Below are 24,527 nucleotides of genomic sequence, written 5' to 3'. Positions count from 1 at the left end.
GAACAGTGGGTGTTTACTGCTGAGTGGCTCTCTGTGCCATTGATTCATGGTACTCGTGTGGCTTCCCTTTCATATAAAAGAGCTTTTCTAAATTGTGCTTTTTTTTTAACTTTAAGTCTGAAAAGGTGAAAGCAAATCATCATTTTTGTCAACATCTACTGTCCCAAAAGATGGTGTCTTGCCTGCAAAGCATCCAGTTAGCACCGACTCTACCTGGACTGGGGCCAGAAATCATTTATTGTGTTTGCCATGTTTCACAATGTTCATTGTATAATTCTGCAATGAAGTCTGAGAACTGGCAGGCTCATTAAACATAATTCTAGCCTTCCTTTTCACCCCTGCAGTGAAATTGCTTGTGTAAGATTAGCAGAGGTCGCTAATGGATGATTAGTTAAATGTGATAAATAGCACTAATTTTCACTCGGTGTAACAGACTTTAGCGAGCCCTCGGTAAAGAGACGAATGCCTTGGTATCTCCTTAGCGCAGCACTTTCTGGGGTTGGGTCACGGGTTAAGAGCAGCAGAATGACTCGTGCACATCAGGGGTTTCTGCAGTCGAGAGTTGTGTTCGATCTAAACAAAGCCATTTCCTGTAACTTCACGTCCAGAAGAGCTTCCAGGTAGCATTTGTGGTCAGGGGCACGACAACGACCAGGATTTCATTATTCATAGCAGGTCAGCGCAGGTTTGCAGTGCAGATGGAGAGCATTGATTCTTGGAAACTCAGAGGCAACCTATAGAGTACTGACCTGCTTTGTTATGTGTGAGTAAAATGCACATTCAGCATAAAATCAGGGCTGAGCATATATAATTATTATTTGACTGTAAGTGTATCTATGTGTATTTCGTGGGAGAACTTTTTTAGTATGGGCAAAGTTGCAAGCATAGACTGTATACAAAAGATGGACATGACCACAGGTCGAGTGTCTTGTTATTTTTTAAGTCAGGGTTGGCTTTGATAACTTTGATTGATATGTTGGTTGCAATAATAAGACTTGAAACAAATGATTGAGACCTTAAACTTGTCAGTAAAATGTTAATTTGGGTCATAATTTAAGTGAGCTGTAGCCTACAAAATCTGACTTCCTGACTTTCATCCAGAGAAGTTCCCAATGAGGTAATTTCATTGGTTAATCTTTCTCTGATTGATTGTTTTGCCTATGACTGAGTGTTTTAAGTCAGACGCAAAACCACAGAGTCTTTATAGATGTATTATATTATATTATGACTATGTTGTATATAATATTAAGTGCTTAGCTGAAAGACTGGAAACGGGTGGAACCACCTAGTCAGATGCAGTAGAACTGAGCTAAGCTAACTGTCTGCACTACACAAACATGAGGATTGAGTCAATATTCTCATTGAACTCTTGCCAAAGATTTATTTCCCAGACTACCTTTTTTACTTTCTCAGTTGATTTTTTCCATCTAAAAATACATTAAATCAAATCACCAGGACACCATAGACAGTTTTTGAGCTCATCTTTTCTTTAGAAACTCATTTATGTCTGTGCTCTGCTACTTCACAACTCAAAACTCTGTGTCTCCTCGCAGTTCCAGTCAGAATAATCTTCCTGAATAATGCTGTGCCGCAGCACCACTGGTGTTTTCCGTTTGCCGTGGACGGCAATCCCGAACCGAACATCACCTGGCTTTACAACGGCAAGAAATTAAACGAGACCAGATACATATACACGCAGCCCATCGTAGATTCAGGCGATGGATCGGAGAAGCACGGATGTCTCTTCCTTGACAAGCCAACCCACGTCAACAATGGCAACTACACTCTGATTGTGGAGAACAAACTGGGAAGAGATGAGGCCACCGCACTTGGGTTTTTCATGCACAACCCCTTTGACAATTTTGAGGGGGTAATTCCATGTGAGTTCCTGTTTTGCTACTCTAAACTAAACTACTCACTGATTACTAATTATCTCCTAGAGTCATGTCTCACTTGGCGCCATCTTGAAACATCTTGAAAGCCAACTCTGAGCACATTATTTGGCCAGTCATTTTGAAGCCTTATCCAAATGAGCCGGGACATAAAACCTGGATGTGTAGAATTATATGTTTTATTAATGATAAATGCTACTTTAAAAGTTTGCTGATATTATACCAAAATTGTAAAATGTTCTAATTCTGCTATCTTTGTAATCACTTAAATGTTATTAATTAAAGTCATTAGAAGTTGTTCATCATCCTGTAATATCAACTATAGCTGCTGGGTTTCCCTATGGAAATCACATTAAAACCATTACCTACCAGAGATGAAAGAATTTGCAGACATCTTAATCATCACGTGTAGAATAAATATCTTTAATTCATCTCCAGGTTTTCTTTGCATTATAAGTCACTTTAAAAATCAATCAAGTGAACAGCGTATGTGCCCGTGCACTGCAGTGGAAACCACTGATTACCAGCCTGATTCTTAGATAGGGAACCAAGATGACCACCATCATCTAGAGAGGAGGCATCTACTCTTTCCTGGTGCCAACCTGTCACATATGCAGCTTTGTGTCTTTGGTTTAAGTTTGAAGGAAGAAGAAGGGCATGCCTTTTATTTTGAGCAGTTATGTTATTCATGGAGGTAACCTGCTATCATTTAATTTATTGTTTTGGCCTTGGCCTACCCTGACATTAATTTAAACTCCCGCTTTTGTGGCTCTGTGATCAATAAATACAACATATATTATCTGTGGTTCTTGTGGCTGCTGAGGGCAAGGGAGATGGATGCCTTTTATATTGTGTCTTGGCTGCCCGTTGATGGGGTTTAACAACAAGGTTGGAGGAAAGTCCACTGGCAACCATACTGGAAAAGCCTTCAGTCAGTTATTTGGACGGTTGGTCGCTGGGACATAGAAAACTGTATAGAATCACCACAAACTACACATGGAAGCCCCAGGAAGCTTACATGTGCAAAAATCTACATCTACCTACGTCTTTACTATGATTATCAGCATCAGCTGCACAGATCACAGTTGAGCGACAGCCACGAGGCCGGTGGCATTTCATACGCTGAATGTGAGACGTCAAATCCAAATGGAGAACGCAACATTGCATTCACAGGAGGGTGATGAAAATATATAATATATAAGAAATAATAATAGAAATAATCCAACCATCCATCCATTCGCTACCGCTTATCCTTTTCAGGGTCGCGGCTCCCAGCTGTCATAGGGCGAGAGGCAGGGTACACCCTGGACAGGTCGCCAGTCTGTCGCAGGGCTAACACATAGGGACAGACAACCATTCGCACTCACATTCACTCGCACATTCACACCTAGTGGCAATTTGGATTATCCAATTAACCTATCCCCACAAGTTGCATGTCTTTGGACGGTGGGAGGAAGCCAGAGTACCCGGAGGGAACCCACGCAAACACGGGGAGAACATGCAAACTCCACACAGCTGGGATAGGCTCCAGCGCCCCCGCGACCCTGAAAAGGATAAGCGGAAGCGACTTTATAGTCTTTATATCTATATCTATATCTATATAGATAGAGAAAAAATATATATATACATAACTAACAATGCAACAAATGAAGAGCTTAATGAAAACAGAATGGAGAAAATGATATGAAGTGTTGATAAAGAGCAAAGGTATCATCTGGACTTAAGTGTGAGTGAATTATATAAACTGTACGATGATAGTACCAAGTTATGTGCCGGGAATTCATAGCAGTGCTCAAGGTGTGTTATTGCCCTTCAGTGTTAAAGTGATGAGGAGTGAAGAGGGAGCACATTAGATATCTGACAGAGACAATAATGTAAGTGTCACTTAAAACTAATTGATCGTCACACTAGTTCTGGGGATTCTTTCTATGTCGTGAACTGAAAGGTGTCGACCTTACTGCATTGTGATTCAGTGCTTGATATGTAGAAATAGCCAAACTAAACAGAGTGAATGCACCATGAGAAGCGCATGTTGCATCATGGTACTCTGTGCTGTTTGCTCATAAATGTGTTTTGTGCTTTTCCCACATGCAAGACGTCGTGGGTCAAAGTAAGTGTTCAGTTGATTTTGAGTCTATAAAATATCTCAGCATGTCCTTTGAACACTGAATGGAGATCTACGTGTCATTTTATTTGTTGCTCTCACTCCTGCCCCGCAGGTCCTACAAACAAATCAGACATGGACGTCACAGAAAACCCGGAGAGTCGGATGTATTTGGTGCGTCTGTGCCAACGCTTCTCAATCCCAATGCAAAAGCAGCAGCTAATGAGTGTTAGTGACTGAAAATACAATGTTTGTTTGACAGGTGTATGTGGCCGTGGGTCTCGGTGTGTTTGCTTGCAAACTTCTGCTCATCATGGTTTTGGTTGTCTACAAATGTGGCCATCATTCCAAGTTTGGAATTCACAGTAAGTTATTTAAGTTTGACTGCAAGCTTGAAATTAGGCACGAAAGTTAAAGGAGAAGCCTGATGACACTCGTCTTTTAATTGGAACTGCAGTCACAGACAGTAATTAGCTCTAATTAGTCTAACGGCTATTTCCATAATAAGAATCTTAGCTCTGTCAAAAGATTTAAAAAAATAACTTAATGGGGCTTTTAATGTTCACTACTTATTGTATATTAAGTCTGTTGCTTCATCGTGACTGGAGAAAGGTGAAAAAGGACTAGTTATGGTTTTAGTTATTCCCTAACCTGCCCGAGAAACTGGGCATCTAACCCCAGGATATAAGAGCGATATCAGGTTTCTCACCTATTGTGACTGTATCGCGCATGAATGACAAATGTCAATAAATGATATGACTGGGACAACTTTTGTATTAAAAGGAGTTTGAGAGGACTGAGTGAGCTGCACCTCTGCAGCTGCCTGCCGCTCATCTGCCTGAGGTTAGCGGCAGACTTACACATGTGCCTTATGACAAGTCAGTGATATTCATTTCCGCTCAGAATTAGACTCCTTCCTGCCACTTCAGTCACCTATAATTTGGTTTCTAAAGGTTGAAAACTTTTCCCAGATGTGTTGCAAGACTTGTATTTCTTTCAGTAACAATGTGCTAAAAGGTTATTATGTTTTTTTTTACTTATTGCAGAAACATGTTTTCATACTCGAACTTTTAGAGTCGAAGGGAGAAATGAAAGTAAAAGCTTTGGTAGGAAAACACTGACGTGCTAGAAAATAAATGAATTATGGAAGGAGGTAGGTTTATGCCTTGTTGGCATGCTGTCAGACATCCATCAAGAAAAAGTGACCACAAACATTACACAAACGGATTGTGGTCACATGAAGCACAGGCTTTAATCACATGGTTTTTCTATAATGGACAACAGTAGCTCTGTTTTATATATATATTTGCATCTATGAAGATTGCATTCATTGCTTCCATCAAAACACACCTGGATCCCCAACCAAACACTTTGTTCAGTTGTAACGGGAGAAAATTGTGAAGATTTTTAAAAGTAATATAGATGTATTAGAGTGAACGGAATCTAAGGCTTTACATGATTTTTCTATGCGCGCCTCTGAAGAATGTATATGGAATAAGTCAAATGTTCTGCCAAGTAACTGTTTCAAATCACAGATGGTTCTGTCAGTCTCTTAAAAGGTAATGCACAGGAGAGACGGACTAATATAGGATTTCCACTGAGCTGTAACTTTGCTCGCAGGCAGCCACTGTGTCGGCTAAAGTGCCTTAATTATTGCACGAGAACGGCGGCAGAAACCTCCCCTGGCCACCGCCACGGGGTGAGGGCCATTAAAGAGGATGGCTGGATGGACAGATGGATGGCTGGATGGATGAATGCAGGAACACACACACACACACACACACACACACACACACACACACACACACACACACACACACACACCCTTCTCACTCTCAGAGTGCCTAAGTGGCCCTGATTGCCTAAGTGGACCCTGCTCCCTCTTTCCTTCCTTCCATCGCTTCTGTGCTCTCTTATTGTTGTTCCATTTTCTACCATGTTGGACTCTGGGGGTTCTGTGGTTTGCCTTCCTAAGTGAGGTTTTACAATTTGGACCCCACTTGTTTGGCTTTTAATACGCACTATAGTCGGGGGTTGCTAACCGCCCAGGCTTCCTGTATGGTCATATTTTTTTCACTTCAGTGTGCCCTGATTGCTGCATGGTTGATGATGGTGATTATTAGAGCTTGTCATCATCTGTCACCATGGTACCAACAAATGTGCATCCAAGTTAGTAATAGTGAATGCCAGTTCCTCGAAAGGAAAAATGGGTTCTGAATTGCTTCTTTTGATGGCTGCTGCAATCACAGATGGTTGGAGACTGATTAGGTCTCATTTCTCTCATTTTTATTGGCTTTGCTCCGTTTCATTAGGATCATCAGTTCTGGGGAAGGAGGATGACCTGGCCGTGTCACTGCGCTTCATGAACTTTGGTACCAGCCCGCCTTCCTCCGATGAAGACTCTGGCTTGTCTAGCTTCGTAGAGAATCCACAGTACTTCTGCAGCATAATCAAAGACAAAGACATGTGTGAGTGCTTGCTGATGAACTTCTGTAATGTTTTATTTGAATGTCACAGAAAAGTAAACAGAATTGTTGAAGTGTAGTTTTACTGCGAGCAGGACATAGAGGCTTTTTTCTGATGAATCATATTTTATATTAGATATTTTTTAAGAACATCATAACCAACATAAGACTAAAAAAATACATGCACGAGCTTCTCATGTTCCTTCTTTATGATGTTGCAGTCATTGGGAACGGCTACGTCGATCACTACGGCCGTCTTCCTTTGTTAGTCTACCACCACTATGTGTGGTTGGTTAGCCACCACCATTTTGTCCATGTCCGTATATATATTCTCCAGCACCCCATACATATATATATATATATATATATATATATATATATATATATACACATATATATATATATATATATATATATATATATATATATATATATATATATATATATATATGTGTATATATATATATATATATATATATATATATATATATATATATATATCTATATATATATATATATATATATCTATATATATATATATATATACACACATATATGTATACGTATACATATATATATATTAGGGGTGCAACGATACACAAAATTCACGGTTCGGTTCGGTTCGATACTTTGGTGTCACGGTTCGATATTTTTTCGATACAAAAAAATGTTCAAGCATTTTTAATTTGTCATTTCTTAAAATTATAAATATATATTTTAACTCAAAAGTACAGTTTTTAAATTTAACCCTAACCCTTGTGCGTGTTTTTTATTTTGACAGCGAATGCACACCTGCGGACCACTTATGTGCAGCCCTGGTTATTTAGCTCGTCATATTGCAGCCACAGAAATTATTTTGTCCATGAAACCATGAAGCTGCACTTTCTTTTTGCCTTATAGTCTGATTTGTCATAACTTCTCCGTTTTGTGGTAAGCTTTTCTTTGGCTGTCACTTCTTCACCCTGACCTGTCTTATTTGGCTCAGCAGAACTGAAATGCTTTTACACACGCACTCACATAATTTCAGCGATTCTCTGCGCGATCAACCTCTCACATGTTTAAGCTTGCTGCGGGAGATTTCACTTGTCATGTTTGCATAGTAAGCTAACGATTAATAAGACGATGTCAGAGGAATTGGTGCACAAATTATCATCACTCACAGATCAGTGCTGTCGCTCTCTATACACAGTTCACATGATTGCAAAGTGAAAGCAAAAAACAAGCGCAAATTCAAACGCGACTTCAATATGTCACATATTGACAGTGGCTCACCGATGCCAATGACATAATTACCCAGCTACATTTCTGAAAGAATGCAAAAGCATTGACATATATTTTTCCTACAATAGCCCGACGGGCAGGGAAGAGATAGAATTTTGGTAGCCCGACTGAAAAAAATCGCTAGCTCCGGGACGTCGGGCTAGCGATATTGCAAGCCCTGTATCTGATTGAGGAATCACTCATCTTTGGAAAAGAGAGTTTATTACAGAGAAATGGCTCTTTCCAAAATAAAAGCTATACTATCCGCTTCTTCTGGGCTATATTCTCAGCAGCATAAGGAGAATCATGTGCTAACAGCGGTCTAAATGACTCGGCTAAAGTTAGTAGCATGCTTGTTGTTTTTTGTCTGCTTCCACTTGTCTTTGCACTAGGATGATGTCGGCGTAAATGTGCAGTCATATTCGTTGTGTTCCCACTAGTGCTTTCAGGTTAATCTCGTTGAAATGACCTTAGCGCCACAACACGGCAAATCTCCGTTAACGAGCTACCGCCGATCGCTCCGTGCATGGGGCTAGATGGCCAACACGTTAACGAGCTAACTGCGCTAACACACTAGTTCACACCAATGTAATTGAGCATTGCATGGCACATCCAACATACTGTTTTACTTTAGTCCATGACTCGCTTACCTTCAGGGTCATACGTCACATGAAAACCAAAATAATTCCAAACGCCAGATCTGAATGAGAGTGGGGGAGGTCCATGTTGCAAGGAGAGCTTAACTTCTGTCTCACTAGCTTGCCCTGCGCTCTTCCTTCTGACTATGCTGTCTGTGTTGAGCGCTCAGTGGATCTGCGCTCGACAGTGCAGCCTAGGCGGAGTAGTCGAACACAGATTCACTGAGCGCTCAACACAGACAGCATTGTCAGAAGGAAAATTGATAAAATAAATTATAAATGTTGTATTGTTCGATACATATGCGTACCGAACCGAAAGCACTGTATCGAACGGTTCTATATCGATACGAATATCGTTGCACCCCTTATATATATATATATATATATATATATATATATATATATATATATATATATATATATATATATATATATATATATATATATAGGCCTGAATATAACTTAGTCCAGAGCAGGTTATGTTCAATAGATATTACATATCTAAATAATTTTTTATCTGTTTTTATTTATTCATTCCTTAAGGAAATTATGTAATCATTCTTACTTTTAGACCCTTAAAGATCACCACGACTCTTCTTTGTTTATTTTTAATATCATAGTTTTATCTTTCTTTTTAAAATCTGCTGCTCTGCTTCCAGTCCATCAGTCACACTGGTGCGATGCTTCCAACACCAACCCTTTCATGTGAACTCACATGTTGGGAAACTCTGGGTTGACCTATTGAGTTGATAACCAGTTTTGTTTGATTGCTTAGCCTGACCTACAATTCTCTGGATACCGTTTGGCTCTAAACACGTCTTGTACTTAAAGGCAGTAACGTACGACATGAGTAGCTACAGCAGTTTCGCCTTTAAGCTTAACCCTTTAATGTCTGGACAGCAGCCACTGCATTCTGTCAATGATCTCAAATATGTGTACGTCTGAGGAGGCGAGTTGTTTGTGTTGTTTGTGCATTTATGCAGTTTTGAAAATGAAATCACACCATGTGTATTTTGCATTGACGTGATTGTACATTGCTAAGACTGGCTGTAGTTCAGACCGGGCTTAAATTTGTTCGAGGGGCTTATGTGAAGTCCAATTTAAAGACCAGTCTTAACAAAGGCCAACTTTGAAGTTAAGACCAGGCTTGGTAAAAACCAGCTGGTGGATACGTCACACTATCTGCATTATAGTTTAATGGAGTCCCTCCACTACCAACCCAAAGACACGGACCACTTTTCATTTTAACACACCTGACAGAATTGTGCAGATTCTGAAATAAATCTAACTCAGTGTCACTTCTCTTTCGAGTGCATGCTCTCTACTTTGTTTTGCTTTCAGTTTCTGCCACTCTCACCCTTCTACATTTATTTCACTGCCTTCCATCGGCTGCACCAGCGAGCCTTAATATTCCTGGTGATTATGCTGGATTATTTGGTGTCAGACAATGTTGAGACCAGTGTTGGTCAAGTTACTTGAAAAAAGTAATCAGTAACTAATTACTGATTACTCCCCCCAAAAAGTAATCCCGTTACTTTACTGATTACTTATTTTCAAAAGTAATTAATTACTTAGTTACTTAGTTACTTAGTTACTTTTTAAAAACACGATTTACAACCTGAAGAGGTGATAAAGTGATAGATCTTTCAGCCCAATTCTACTTTTTCTACATAATCCATCATACAAAATGTAATCAAATGGAAAAGTCTCTTTTTAAAACTTGTTTTATCAGTTTTAATCTTTTAACTTTATGCATCAAGCAAAACATTTAATTATATGCAACATTCTCTGACTTGAATAAATTAGTTTAACATTTAAACCTATTTTCTACACATTCCAGCACATAAAATAAAATATTTTTTGTGTTTTCACTCACTCTTTCAAACAGATGCAAGTAAAACACAGCAGAAAATAAATAAAGTCAAAGACTCAGCGGTCCTTTTGCTCTATTTTCACCTGTAAAGCAGGAGCAGGGTAGGCGGAGGGTTACCCTGGTGCAGGTGTGCTGCGGTCAGTTGAAGAATCCGCGCGAGTGTCTCTGTGAATTTCCCATCACGTGTAGCTACTCGGTGCTTGCTCGGAAGTTTAGGGGTTTTTTTCGCTGTAAAAAGAAGTTTTCTTCCCACGCACGATGGACGCTAATGTTTTTGTCACTTTTTATGGAATCAAACTCAAAGTAAGGTCAGTACTTCCACACTTTAAACGCTGCACGCTCATACTCTCTCCCGCACTCGATATATTATCCATTGTTGATCTGCACACAGCTGCTGTCACCAACGTCGCACTTGCTTACGTCACTGTCATGAGACATTCTCGCAAAAAAAATCACGGTTTTAGTAACGCAGTAACGCAGCGTTCCTACGGGAAAGTAACGGTAATCTAATTACCGATTTTGCAATAGTAATCCCTTACTTTACTCGTTACTTGAAAAAAGTAATCAGATTACAGTAACGCGTTACAAGTAACGCGTTACTGCCCATCTCTGGTTGAGACTAACAAAGGGCTTTGTGGTTTACTCAGACTTAAAATGTCTTTGTGAAAGTTTTCAGGATTTCGGATTATTACAAATTGCATTTAAATTTCATCCTGTCTCTCAAAAAAGGAGGATTTATGAAAATATTGTATGATATGCTTGAGGTGGATAATCTTTCCCCAGAATTCTTTTAAGTCATTTGTGTTTTTATGATCTCAGGTGTCCAGCATATTAAAAGGCAGGATATTGTTTTGAAGTGGGAGCTGGGGGAAGGAGCGTTTGGCAAAGTCTACCTGGCAGAGTGTGCAAACCTCAGCCCCGACAACGACAAGATGCTCGTAGCCATCAAGGTGAGTAGCTGCCAAAAAAAAAAAAATCCTCTCCGCCGTTTAACCATTAATCCGGCTTTGTTCATTGGCATCGGTAGTGAAAATGTCAGCAGTTAGCATGAGGTCTGAGCAGCAGAGCAGAGCATGTTGAAGTGATTGACAAAACTACAACGCACAAAAAAGATTATTACTGCAGCATTTGGCTTTTAAACCTCATCCTGGTGCTTTTACACATGACTAGCTTATTTAATACAATTGAGCGAAACATCAAGTTCCTTTTTTTTTCTATGCAAACGGTAAAATTCACTGTTCTCATATCACTGGTTTGCAGTTTGAGACTTTAGGACAATATCTGAGAGTCAGTCTGCTTTTTATCCTACGCTATGTTAAAAAAAACAAAAACCCTAAAGTCCTCATTAAGGCTCTCAGCACTAACAAACATGACGCTACAGGGCACTTACAGTTAATACTCACATGCTGAAATTACATCCTGCGGTTTCAGAGAGTTGTTTTTGTTTAAGTACAGTCAGCTGATGTACTACGCGGCTCATGTTACAACAGGTTAATGCAAACCGCAGCGGATTAAAAAACGCGATTATATGTCTCAGCTCAGATTTATCATCCCATTAATCAGACGTATGCTTTTATAACACATCGTCAATGAGCTGAGGAGGGAAAGTCAAGGCCCAGACAAAGAATGAAACTGTTTTTAAAATGTATGAACCACACAGTCTCCTTTTATGCTCCACACTGTCTGTTGATTTTGGAACTTTTGAAATTTTAAAAGGAAAAATTTGCATTTTTATTTTTCACCTGCACTAGCTTTGAACTGTGACACTAACTGTCACAGTTCAAAGTCATTTGTATTTGTGTGTTTTGCTATAAATCCAACACTCTGCTTTTTATTTATTTATTCTTTTTTAATGCTTTTCTTTACCCCTGTCTAAAAGCTCAAACGCAGTCCCTGACAGGCTGTGGCAGGTGTCGGAATGACAGAAGCAGAGACGACTTTAGCCAACAAGAATAGCAAAACTAACATATGTCTGGGAACATTAACTTTACTTTCTTTGTTTTTTGCTCCTTGCAAACAAAATATCAGATCAGCTGCTCTGCTCACAGCTGGAGCTGCTGGTCTGAGGGATCCACTCATGACATCACACAGAGCCAAGAACAGAAAAAACTGCCTCAAGTCTGATATGTTTGACCAAAAAATGAGGAAAACCATAAAGGGGTCATTTTAAATAATGAGTTAACGTTTTACTCTCTCAACCCGACATTTACTTATTTTTCTTTATGTGCAGAAGTATTATTCAGATATTTATTACAGTTCAATAAGTTAAAAATTAAATCTAAAAATGCATTTTTATAATGCCAGACAGACTGAACATCCTCATCTTTTTTTCACATTTTTCCTTCAGAGATTTTGGTGCCAAAATTATATCACACGACAGTTTCACAAATTTTCAAAATATTAAGTCTTCATATTCTCTCTCTCTCTCTCTACATATATATGTGTAGAGAGAGAGGGGGGGAAAGAGCGAGAGAGTGTTGTTGTATTGTCATATTGTCTTTATAAAATAATTTACAAACAAAAATAAAAACAATAATAATTACATTTAAGTAAAGCCTCATTATTATGTCATAGCAAATGAATACATTCAGTTGTTTGTCACATAAGTAAGTAACTAATATTATTTCCTTAGCTGTGTGATAAGGAGGCAGCTGTAACATCACAGTAAAGAAGACTGAATTTGAATACAGTGTTGTTCCTTTTTGACCCCCCAAAAAAGCAGTAAATAAGGACCAGAGCTGCAGCTGAGTGCCTGGTCAATTGTTTACTACAATATAGCTTCTAGTGTTATTGGAAAAGTACAATCTGCACGTATTCACAGACTCTGAAGGACGCAAATGAGTCCACCCGGCAGGACTTCCAGCGGGAGGCGGAGCTGCTGACGGTGCTCCAACACCAGCACATTGTGCGGTTCTACGGCGTCTGTACCGACGGAGAGCCGCTGGCCATGGTGTTTGAATACATGAGGCACGGAGACCTGAACCGCTTTCTTCGGTATGTAACAGTACAAACTCCACATCAGACCATGCCTGCTGAACAAAATGCTGATCCTTTCTGTGATCATAAAGTGTGTTGTAGATTTTCCCAACAAATATTAGCCTTTGAATATGTTCCTCGTCTGTGTGGCTCAGAAAAAGTACTGGATGAAAGGCAGCAGAGGCGGCAACAAAAGAAGTTATTACAAACACCTCATTGCCTTTTTTCACAGCAGACTCGTCAGAAGCCCCGAAAATCTCAGTAAGAAAGTGTCTCAGCGAGCCATCAAAGTGTGACAGTGTTACAGCAGCAACACAAACGGAAGCAGATAAATATGATTCAGTCATCACTAAAGCTAAGATGAATAGCTGATTAATCAATTATTTGATTAAGTAAATGTTTTATCCTTGATTAATTGCTGCCATTTACAAGCTGAAGTATTTTTAAAGAGCAAGTGCTAAAAGAAAAACTGTTTCTGGCTGTGACATGTGAATGTTTGCTGATTTGTTCGGCTGATTTACTGCATTTGGAAGGTTTGTAGGTTTTTTCACATGTTGCTATGTTTCAGACTCATTTGATGCTTGATTCAGCTTTTACAATTATTTCATCTAAACTTCATAAAAGACTAAGAGAGTACTCATACCCTCCCATTAGTACTTGGATAAAGCAGTTTGTCATTGAATTCATCAGGAGATCAGATTTGCCCTTGTGTAAGAATCATTGAGGTGAATAGTATGAAATATTGATACATTTATTAGTTTTTTTACTAATTTCACTTGATATCAAAGAAAACTCTACTCCCCCAGAGTTTCGTAAGCTCTCTCACATTGTCTCTCCAGATAAGGAAAGACTTTATGTGTACACACTGTCTGCACTGTGCTGATGCTGCACATCATAAAGCCAAAACACCCAGAAACATTAGCAGGCAGAGGTCATCACTGTCCCAACGGTTTCACTGGGACTAGTTTTTTATTTTCAGGCCTTCACATATATCGAGACCCTCCCAACATGCGGTAAAAACTGAAGCCTTCTTTGAACAATTCTACAAATTTGGCACAACGTTTTGGAGGTTCCTGCTTTCCTTTTTGGGAGAATTGTCCAAGCTTTGCCAGGCAGCTCAGTGAGTTTTTGAGCAGAGATGCACAAGATGCTTCTGGCACACAAAACTACTTCTGTGTTTTTCTGACTGCTTTGGGGAAATGTAAATCTTCCCCTCAGCCTGAGAGTTTTCATTCGAGATTACTCTCTGTTTTTCCATCTTTACCTTTATCTTGTGTGGGCTGAATAGGTATGAATACTTATATTATCCTGGTCTTGTTGCAGACAGAAACACTGTTAAGCTGCTTTCACTGTTTGACTATAGGGATAGTGTTATTGAGCTCAGCTTTTGGCTTCCTCCGCATGTGCTGATGGGAAATGTGGCCAAGTGGTTCAGTCTTTGTTTGATCAGACCGGAGGACTTGTTTTTTGTGGTCTGGAAGTCTTTTAGGTGCCTTTTAGGAAACTCCCAGCAGACTGTCAATTGTCTTTTAGTGAGGAAGGGCTTCCGTATGGCCATCTCTACCATAAAGCGGGGAGTAGAGGAGTGCTGCACTCTGGCTCATTCCATCTCCAAAAAGAGAAACGTCCTCCAAACTTCCTCCATTTGAGAATCACTTAAGGAATATCCTGTTTTTTGGGGGCTGCAGTTTGAAACCTTACAGCATCTGTTCTTTTCCTAATTATGCCCATTAAATTCAGTCAAGCACAGGTGGAGTAAAGTTGTGCAAGTAGGAACACTGATAGAAGCAGGATGCACCACACTCAGTTTTGAGTATCATAACAAAACGTCTGAATATTTCTCTAAATGCTGTGTTTGAGTCCAAAGTAGTAACACCGACTTTCACCTGGCGCTGCCTGTTATGGTCATGTGGAGACTCACAAGAAAGAAATGAACTTTATAATTTTCAGGATATAAAAAATGTGGAAAATAATAATAATGGATTGGATTTATATAGCGCTTTTCTAGGCACCCAAAGCGCTTTACAATGCCACTATTCATTCACACACTGGTGGAGGCAGCTACAGTTGTAGCCACAGCTGCCCTGGGGCAGACTGACAGAAGCGAGGCTGCCATATCGCGCCATCGGCCCCTCTGGCCAACACCAGTAGGCGGTAGGGTAAAGTGTCTTGCCCAAGGACACAACGACCAGGACAGAGAGCCCAGGGATCGAACCGGCGACCTTCCGGTTACAGATGCGATTCCCAAAGAAATGCATGTCTTTGTGCCCCCTTTTCCCAGTTAATGCCCTATCGGCCCCCCAGGCTAAACTTTGCTAGATCCGCCCCTGCACAGTTACCAGCGTCAGCTACGTAGAAAAAGATCCTGGTGTAGAAAGTAATATTAAATAAATTCTAACAACAGCTTATCAAGCTTAAACGTGGTGCTGTTGTTCAGCCGCTGGTTTCCTCTTTCTGGTGCAAAGTGGGCCAAAAACAAAGAAGAGACACGGACTTGCGACAGAAAAGCCGATCAGCTGATCATTGATCAGTTTCATGATTGAAGTAGCAGCAGGAGAGGGAGGGAGAGAGAGGCAGTCGCTCCATATATCGGTTGTTAAGCTTAACGTGGGAATGCTTTATAAACATTCAGAGATGAACTTACACACTTGCTTTACTTCTCTCTGGGATAACTTTCTCGGAGATGAAATGCCGGTTTGGTAGCAAGGCTACAAATACACACAGCTGATCAGGTGAGCACACGGCTCCGACGTGCTACGGTTATGAGGAGAGTTACGCCCTGTTGCAAGTTTTGTGAGGTGCTTTTTTGATATTTAATGGATCGGATTAAATTTTTAATTTCTCTCCGATATCCGATCCAGTAATTATGTCAGTATCAGACCGATACCGATACGTAATATCGGATCGGTCCATCTCTAGTACTGAATATCCTAGTTTTAAATATTTGAGTCTGGACCTCAGGTGTTTTTCATTTTTCATTACCTGCTTTTTAAGACCAAAGAATTAAAAACTGTGTTTCCCATTGTCTCAGCCCTCACTTCCCCCCTGCTGGTTATATCCATTAAGCCCCTGCAGGTCAGAACCACCTGGTTTATAAGCGCTCTGCAAACATTTCACATTTTTTAAACTATAAATGTAGTTAAAAGCTATTTAAACCTGTTTATTAATTTAATGTAGAGTCTTTGTTAGCAGTTAGACGTATTTTACATCATGTAACTGTTTTACAGTGTTGTCATACGTTATCTTTTTGTGCGCCAACCTCCACTTACACAAGTACCAACACTTGAATCTGTTTACAACAACATCATAATATGTAATTTGTTAAATGATCATATACTGCTTTTAGATGTGCTTCAGATGTTGAAAATGGGACTCGCTCACACAGATAAATGACTGCAGCTCTTTAAAAGCTGCCATCTGTGAGCTGCACTGCTTTTATCACTCAAACTTGATGTGTGTTTAAAAGTTAAACCCACTCAGCTGACCTCAGTGCAGCATGTGCGGTTCCGCCGGTCACTCGGCGTATCGGTGGATTTTGTGTGTTTAAGTAGAAATGCCACAAGGAGTCATGAGGACAGCCGTGGAAGTGTTTGTGCTCGACTTCACAGACTATTATATTTGATATTTTTGAGGCGGCTGCGTTTCCTCTCTCTCCACACTGTAAGGTTTCCGAGGTCCTGTTTGAACGGTGTTTAGATGATTTGGAGACCCAGAAATAGCCAGGGTGGTTTTAAATCTCTCTGAAATTTGGCGTGTGTTTCTTTTCAAGTCAAGCATTTCACATGAATTACCAGCTCACCTTTAACATCATCTATTAATTATTTTACATCATAATTTCTCTTCCATTCCCTTCCTCTTACGATTCTGTGAACCTAATGTGTCGGTAAATGTATGGACCAGTTTGCTGAATTTGAAACAGGAAGAAATTAATTTCATTCCAGTGTTGAAACTCACCAACACTGGACCCATCTGCTCTAAGAAAAACTGACCAAACTTTATTCACATATTAAAACACTCGAACCAAAGCAGCTGACAAACAACAAGAACCAGATATTACACCAAAAGCATTTTAGTCTGTTAATTTCCATGCCAGGTAGATGTATTGTAGTCTTGTTTTCATTTCATTAGATATAAAAGGTGCTTTGTATTCTTTGTCATAATTTTCTTTGTCAGCAAGCTAAAACCTTCACCTGTATGTCATTCACGCAGTTAACAGTTGGCACTGTGAGGAGGAAGCTAGAGACTTGTAAGCTGGTGTGCATCTCCTTAGTCACACATGTAAATGTTGTTTGAGAGGTTTGTGAAGCTAAATATGTCCACACATCCAGCAGGGAGACCTGGGAGGGGAGGATGGGGTGAATAAGGGGATGGCCTAATTTTGTAGTCCTGAAATAACATTTTAGCCACATTATTGTTTAGATGCGTACCGCAGAAAACGCCTCCACTGGTTTGCTAGATAAAGATTGGTGTTTTATTTATTTATTTATTTACATTTATGGACAAAACTCATCAATAAGCATTTCTGTAAATGCACCAGAGTTAGCCATGGGCTAGTTTTCATCTGTAGTCCCCAACTAGATCTTAAAAGCAACCTAAAAACAAAACAATATATTACATCAACATTATAGAAACAAATAAAAGTTAGAAAGAAGAAAAAAACATAACAGAAAACTCATACAAAAGGAAAGCAAGGTGGAAACAGGAGAATCAAACCAAATCAATGCTGATAAAACTGATGTTTGAAATTTGTATTCTGCTCTCTGATGTTGATGCGTACAGTGTTTCACAGCCTTTACAGAAAATGCAGACCGACCAAAAGAACTGAAAGCAATAATACACTCCTGTCTAGTCAGGTTCCTTGTAATTTGGTTTCTGTTTACCTCAGTGGCAGGAAACTGACTAAATTAGCTCAGTACTTTTAGCCTGTTTGCCTTTTCCATTCAAATCCTGCATGTGCAGCTTGGTATTGGATCCAAAAATGTCTGCATAAAAGAGGAATGTAGCAAAGATTTCAGCTTTATCAGCAAAAGAAAAAAAATAGTATGACTTATTTGAACAAGGATACCTGCCTAATTAATTCTACGTAACACAGAAAATACAGTACTCGAGTTTAACTCACCAAAACAAGAGCAAAGACTTCATGGATGGTCTGTTAATAGAATTAACCACAAAGTGAGCAAACTTATGTGTGATCATTGCATTTAAAATGCCCTGAAAAGCACCAATGTCACATGAGGACATGACAAGTGTCCATCAGAGGAACTGCAGTTTCTCTGCCGCTCTGGCGGTGCCTTCATTTCTTCACGCACAGATGTTGCTGCATGGTTCGATTTTTACCAGCTCGAACAATAATGTGAAAAAACACTGTGGTTTTTATCAAATGTGATGTAAAAACAACTGAGAGCCACATAATTCATTTGAGTGACTGCTGACAAGAAAATAATTGTTACTGTGTACGTGACGGGTGGGGGATTGTGCGTGTTGTAGAAGAAGAAATGTTTTCTGATTAAAATTGCATACTATACATAAAACACTGTGTATATAAACCATTCCCAGGGCCCTTAGGTGAGCCACTGGTGCCTTACAAGTGATAGCAACCCACCAGTAAAAACAGCATTGTAAATTTACAGTATGGATAAAGAGATGCAAATTATTACCCAGGGAGGCAAAGAGTGACTCACAGATGAGTGAAAAACACAGACATACAAGAACTCAAGCCAAACATTCATACCATCACAAGAAAAGTAACCGAAGACACTGAAGGAGAGACAAAGAGAGAGAAATGTAAAAGCTGAATCTCCTGGATAACTCACAACATGTCAAGGCATGGGTCAGTTATTATTATTTATAAGAAGTCCTCGCATCAATAATCTTAAATGAGAGTGAATTTCAACTATCCAAGTGTTTTAGCACTTGGATAGAAATAGAGAAGATTCCTTGAACTGTGCAATGAACTGATTTTTTTATCTGGAGAAGGGGTTATGTGGCAAATTAGGTAATGATAACAAATGATAACACTTGAATTGTTGCATAACATGGTGACAGAAGAGCTTCAAAATCTGTTTTTCAATCATTTAAAAAACCTTTGCAAACCTCTGGGGGGAGCTGGAGGAGAAGGGTCAGTGCTGAATAGCGCTCACTTGGCACCTGGGCAACCATCTGACGCTACGATTAGAGCAGACGGCGCTGATGCTGTCTGCCAGGTGTCCTCCACAGGAGGCAGATTGGAAATGAAAACACACAGAGAGGCGCGCGAACAGACTTTTCCCGAGATATATGTTCACGAAGGGATGGAAATCGCATTTTCAGCAGACAGCATGGGTGAGATGTCCGAGAGACCCCACAATGCAGCTGCTTTCCCACCCTGCCACCTGCCTTTTAAACTAATAGTGATTGTATAGACAACTTCCTTTGTAAGGAGGGGACAAAGTGGAGAGGAGAGATATTAGGATGGATGGAGACACATCAGCTGTGATTTGCTCATTTAGGCAGGAGTTGGACGTGAGAGTGGGTGTTTATGGTCCACGAAAACCATGAAGAGTTAATGCACTCTGCATCTCTGAATTGCATTATTGCAAATCAATTGTAGGCGTATTATAAGCCTTGTGTTTTTGATTAAGCATCACTGTTAAATGGCTTTATTATGGTGTGGTCGTGCTCACCATGTCTGGGGAGTTCTAGAGAGCTCGTATATGTCACAAATGTTCAATCTGCAGATTACGTGCTGAGGTCATCGTCCTTCAGGTCACCCAAGGTTGGTGCCATAGTTACAGCAAAAAAATACAAAAGCCTGAATTGCTCATTCAAGTGTTTGATAACCTGCACAGCCACCAGCAACAGAGAAGAATATCACAGCATGTCGAGTTCATTCAGTTTACGGTCCACAGTGGTCAGAAGTTCCCATCTAATGCAGAAAAAGTGCATTTAATAAAGTATTCATTTCAAGAGAAAAGGAAAATAGGTCATCAAATAGTTAATGAGCAGAAATGACTTACAGTATTGTACACTATAAACAAAGAGGAGTCTCATTAGGGTGTCTCATTTGCAGCATGACACCTGAAGTCGCTCTTTACGTGACAGTAAAGCACAGACTTACTGCTGAAACAGATCAAATGCAGAGAATAAATTTGTCTGAAGGTATCAATAATGTACCTTTTCACTTCATGTAAATATTATTATCCTGCTTACTTCAATATAAAGTCTTTTGAAGACTAGACAACCTTCAAACAAGTTGGGTCATCCTGTGCCTGTGCTGCTTGACAACTTTAGTCAGTTTTGTTTTTTAAAAATATGACTTTTTTTCTGTTGTTCTCTTAGTCTGGAAAATAACGAAATACACTTTTTATTTGAAAATACCCAAGTTGTGTAAATCCACTTCATACTCTTTTTACTAAATTGTCTCTACTTTTCCCCTCTACTTTGACAGCAGTAATTACTTTTCAGATTCAGATTTGACATTAAAGACACTTTTAAAACTGTGCAGCACATTGTTAAAGATTATATCAGTGCCCCCAACCTATTTCCGTGTGACCTTCTGCAAAGAGTAGTGCTTTTCAGATGTGCACTCTTTTCCTCTCTAAACTTCTCAGAATCTTTTATATAAGTAAGAGAAAAGTCCACACAGTGAATGCAGAACTTTGTGTTTCCTTGGAACTGCTCAGCCTCATTCTGTGACTGTTTTGAAAAGCACTCAAACCCACCCCCAATATCTTAGAACTTAATTATTTGTGTACTAAGAAGCTGAATCCACCTCTATCTCATCCAGCTACAATAAACTGCTGCTTATACACTTGTGCATCTGTATCAACGGTCTAATAATGCCACATAAATCAGTGTAACACACACCAAAACATTTGCTTTGGATGCATTAGGTACACTGTGCCTCTAATTCTTTTGAGTAGATTTTGAAACTGTGGTATTTTTACTTTCACCTTGCGATCTTCCTACATTTTGATGAAGCTAAAATATTAAAATAAATTCAGACCAACAGATGTGGATTAAAGCAGCTGTGTGTCCTTTTTGTGCCCCCTGTAGAGCTCACGGCCCTGACGCTCACATCCTGGACGAGTCCAAGATGCCCCCACTGGGTGAGCTCACTCTCCCTCAGATGCTGCACATCGCTGCTCAGATTGCCTCAGGCATGGTCTACCTCGCATCGCTGCACTTCGTTCACCGTGACCTGGCAACTCGCAACTGTCTGGTTGGAGAGGGTCTGGTGGTCAAAATCGGAGACTTCGGCATGTCCAGAGACATCTACAGCACAGATTACTATCGGGTAAACAGCTGAAACATAAAAGGAATACTTGACTGTTATTCTTAATGGGACTGTAAATTTAAACAAGACAGAAATATTACTCCTTTACTTCACTACTACCTTGCCATTTGTTTCTGTTTTATCTGCTCTGACGTATTTGTCATTAAAAGCAAGATTTCAGCTATTTCAGTTTACTGCAAACAACACTGTTTGACGCCGATCTAATACGTTTCAACAACAGGAAGTTTGAAGTATGTAAACCGTATCATGAATACATGCAATCAAACTGCAATTACTCCATTGTTGGTTTCCAGGCTAATCCCTCTTTGTTGCAGTCTGGGTCGCAACAGGAGGACACATCATGCAAATAATATTCTGGTTCCACAAGTGAAACCAGATTTCCACTTCTTTAGAATCCCAGAGATTTCATTTGATACATTTTACATGATACATAATTCATCTGTGTTTTTGGGGGTCTTTTTTCCCTCGTACATACCCCCACAAACCTGCATGTGTTAGACTGTAGTTCTGTTAACTGGTTAGCAAGAACTAGAAGTTCCAGTGTGGAAGTTCATTAATGCTACATTCTTTAATGGCCAGCAGATTTGAGAGAAGTTAAACTGTAAAGAAGTCTGTGAGAAAGTGAAACTATTTCTCACGTTGTGGCCTCAGTGAACATTTTCCTGATATCTTTATTTATTATGTTGCTATTTTCAGCCATTAATGAATATAAGGATATTAATTTTGTAGATGATGGTCACCATTAAAGTGAAAAATGACAATAAACGATGGTAGCGCTAGCAATCAACTCATCAAGAGTGATTTACAAAAGCTTCGATGGTGATGAGCAAATGTTCAGCTTGAACTGTTAGAAACAGGACTTGACTTGAAACAACGGGCGCCATCATGGCCATCATTTATATACAGCCAAAAGATATTCTTATATTCTTCCAGCCAAAAGTTTAAAGATGCAAAACCCTTGTTGTCACTCTGAGTATTTGACTATAATCTTGTGAAATATGTGAGTGTGAAAAGCTCTAATTCAGTATATGAAACAATAAAAATAATAGTTAGGTATATTTTTAAAAACCCAACTGAAGACTGCTGTTATCCTGCTGCTGTGTGAATGTATTTGAAACAAATCAAGGTGCGCTGTTCCTATATCACATGTAACACACAGCAGGGGTTCTGATCTGCTCTCGGTACTGGAAATACTTAATCTGGAAACAGTGCAACCACTCACAAGCTGTGAATTCCCAATCTGACATCACGCAGACAAGTGAGGCTGCAGGTTAAAGATTGTTTCCTTTCTGTCTTGTGTTTCTCTGAAAAGTGAGGGCTGCAGTGCATGTGTAAACACAGCTGTACTGTTTTATTTGACTTTTATTACCCTCATTTTCATCTTCATACATTTATCCTTGGGTCTGTTAAAGCAGCTTAACACAATTCAGAGTTCAAAATAATCATTTTTTATCTTATACCAGTTCGTCCACTACCTGAAAGCAACTGTTTGAGCTCGCTTGGCTGCTTCACCCAAATCAAATATTTGAGCAGGAACAGGTAATTCGGGCTTCTGTGTTCACGGCCAGAGCTTTTTTCATGAGATGACCGCTATTTGGAACACCTGCTCTCTGCTGCATCATAACAAACCGGGAGTAGAAAAAACTGTCTGAAACTCAGAGAGGAGAATGAATAGGTATAATAATAATTCTCTTATTGAACTCAGTGTTTTGGATTTGTACTTTGAAGTATTATAGATCAAATACTAATATTGAACTTCTCTAGTCTTGTAAGAAGAGATATTTCAATTTTTCTTGTGTGAGGGTGAAAACATGATGTTGTCTAAGGAGAAAAACCATGCCCTAATCAACTGTAATTCTGTTAAAAATGACTAATGGGTTATTATGATTAAGCTACATAATACATATTCTGAAAAATACACTAAGATAAGAAGCACATGTGCTTTGTCTTCTCCTGAAGCGATTTAAACTGCAGGAGCAGAGTATGTCGTGCATTTTGGATCTGTAAATCGCAGCATAACCTTTGAGAGACTGTGGAGTGTGTACTTTTAAAAACTACAGTCAAACCGGCTGAATAATAGCACTGGACTTTTTCATGTTGCTTCCCCTTGGTGGGATTTGAGAATTTGAAAATCGCTCAAATCTGTTCCAGCAGGATTTTTTTTTTCAGAAGTGAGAAAGGTTCATTCCTGTTTTCACGTGCCAGTGAAAGGGTTTTACTCATTAACAGCATGTTGAGATCTCATAAATGCAATAAAAATTACAACCTAAGAGACTGTCTAATATTATTTTTGTGGCGGTTAATCTCTTTTCCTTTTTTTATTTTGCATGAAACTACTGTAATAATTTTTAAACAGTCTGCCTATTTTTGATTTCAAGCTGGTCTCCCAGCTTGTAATAAGCAGCTCAAGATGAGTGGAAAGGAAAATCTATTTAATATTTAATCTCATCAACAAAGCTAATTAAGGTTTCCATAATTAAAGTTCACTTAGTATTCGGTTCTTTATCTTCAGGTGGGTGGACGTACAATGCTCCCAATCCGCTGGATGCCCCCTGAGAGCATCATGTACAGGAAGTTCACGACGGAGAGCGACATCTGGAGCTTTGGCGTGGTCCTCTGGGAGATCTTCACCTATGGGAAACAGCCATGGTATCAGCTGTCCAATAGCGAGGTGGGTTGCAGTGGAAAAAAACATTATAAAATTGCGTTGCAAAATTTCGGTAGCCCTTTCTATTACAGCTTGGTAATAATGTGGTAATAGCGTGGTAACAAGGCACATACAATCATGTAATAATGTGGTAATAGCAGGGTAACGAGGCAGAAACAAGAGTGTAATAATGCGGTAAAAGTTATTACACCTCAATTACAAAGTAAGACCAGTTGATATTAAAGTAATATCATAGTAGCAACAGTGGTTACAGTAATATTCCACTAACATTATGTAATGAGATAATAAGGGCCCATAACTGTGGCTATTAACTGATTATTACTTTGTAATTGAGTCGTAATAACTTAGAAATTACCAAATTATTATTAATTATATC

The 24,527-nt window shown here is 39.4% G+C and overlaps 1 protein-coding gene across 1 annotated transcript in view; it reads left to right on the top strand.

Annotated features, from left to right (window-relative positions):
- ntrk1 (neurotrophic tyrosine kinase, receptor, type 1) overlaps nucleotides 1-24,527 on the top strand; it is a 49,922-nt gene that overhangs the window by 18,253 nt on the left and 7,142 nt on the right. The window contains exons 8-16 of the mRNA XM_026185745.2: nucleotides 1,554-1,880; nucleotides 3,988-4,002; nucleotides 4,112-4,170; nucleotides 4,259-4,361; nucleotides 6,309-6,464; nucleotides 11,052-11,182; nucleotides 13,054-13,226; nucleotides 21,243-21,483; nucleotides 23,996-24,154. Coding sequence (XP_026041530.1) covers nucleotides 1,554-1,880; nucleotides 3,988-4,002; nucleotides 4,112-4,170; nucleotides 4,259-4,361; nucleotides 6,309-6,464; nucleotides 11,052-11,182; nucleotides 13,054-13,226; nucleotides 21,243-21,483; nucleotides 23,996-24,154 — 1,364 coding nt within the window. The remainder of the gene's footprint in view (nucleotides 1-1,553; nucleotides 1,881-3,987; nucleotides 4,003-4,111; nucleotides 4,171-4,258; nucleotides 4,362-6,308; nucleotides 6,465-11,051; nucleotides 11,183-13,053; nucleotides 13,227-21,242; nucleotides 21,484-23,995; nucleotides 24,155-24,527) is intronic.

The sequence above is a fragment of the Astatotilapia calliptera genome, chromosome 11 (genome assembly GCF_964374335.1).
Source record: "Astatotilapia calliptera chromosome 11, fAstCal68.1, whole genome shotgun sequence".
Lineage (NCBI taxonomy): Eukaryota > Metazoa > Chordata > Actinopteri > Cichliformes > Cichlidae > Astatotilapia > Astatotilapia calliptera.
This window is presented reverse-complemented; position numbering and strand designations above follow the sequence as displayed.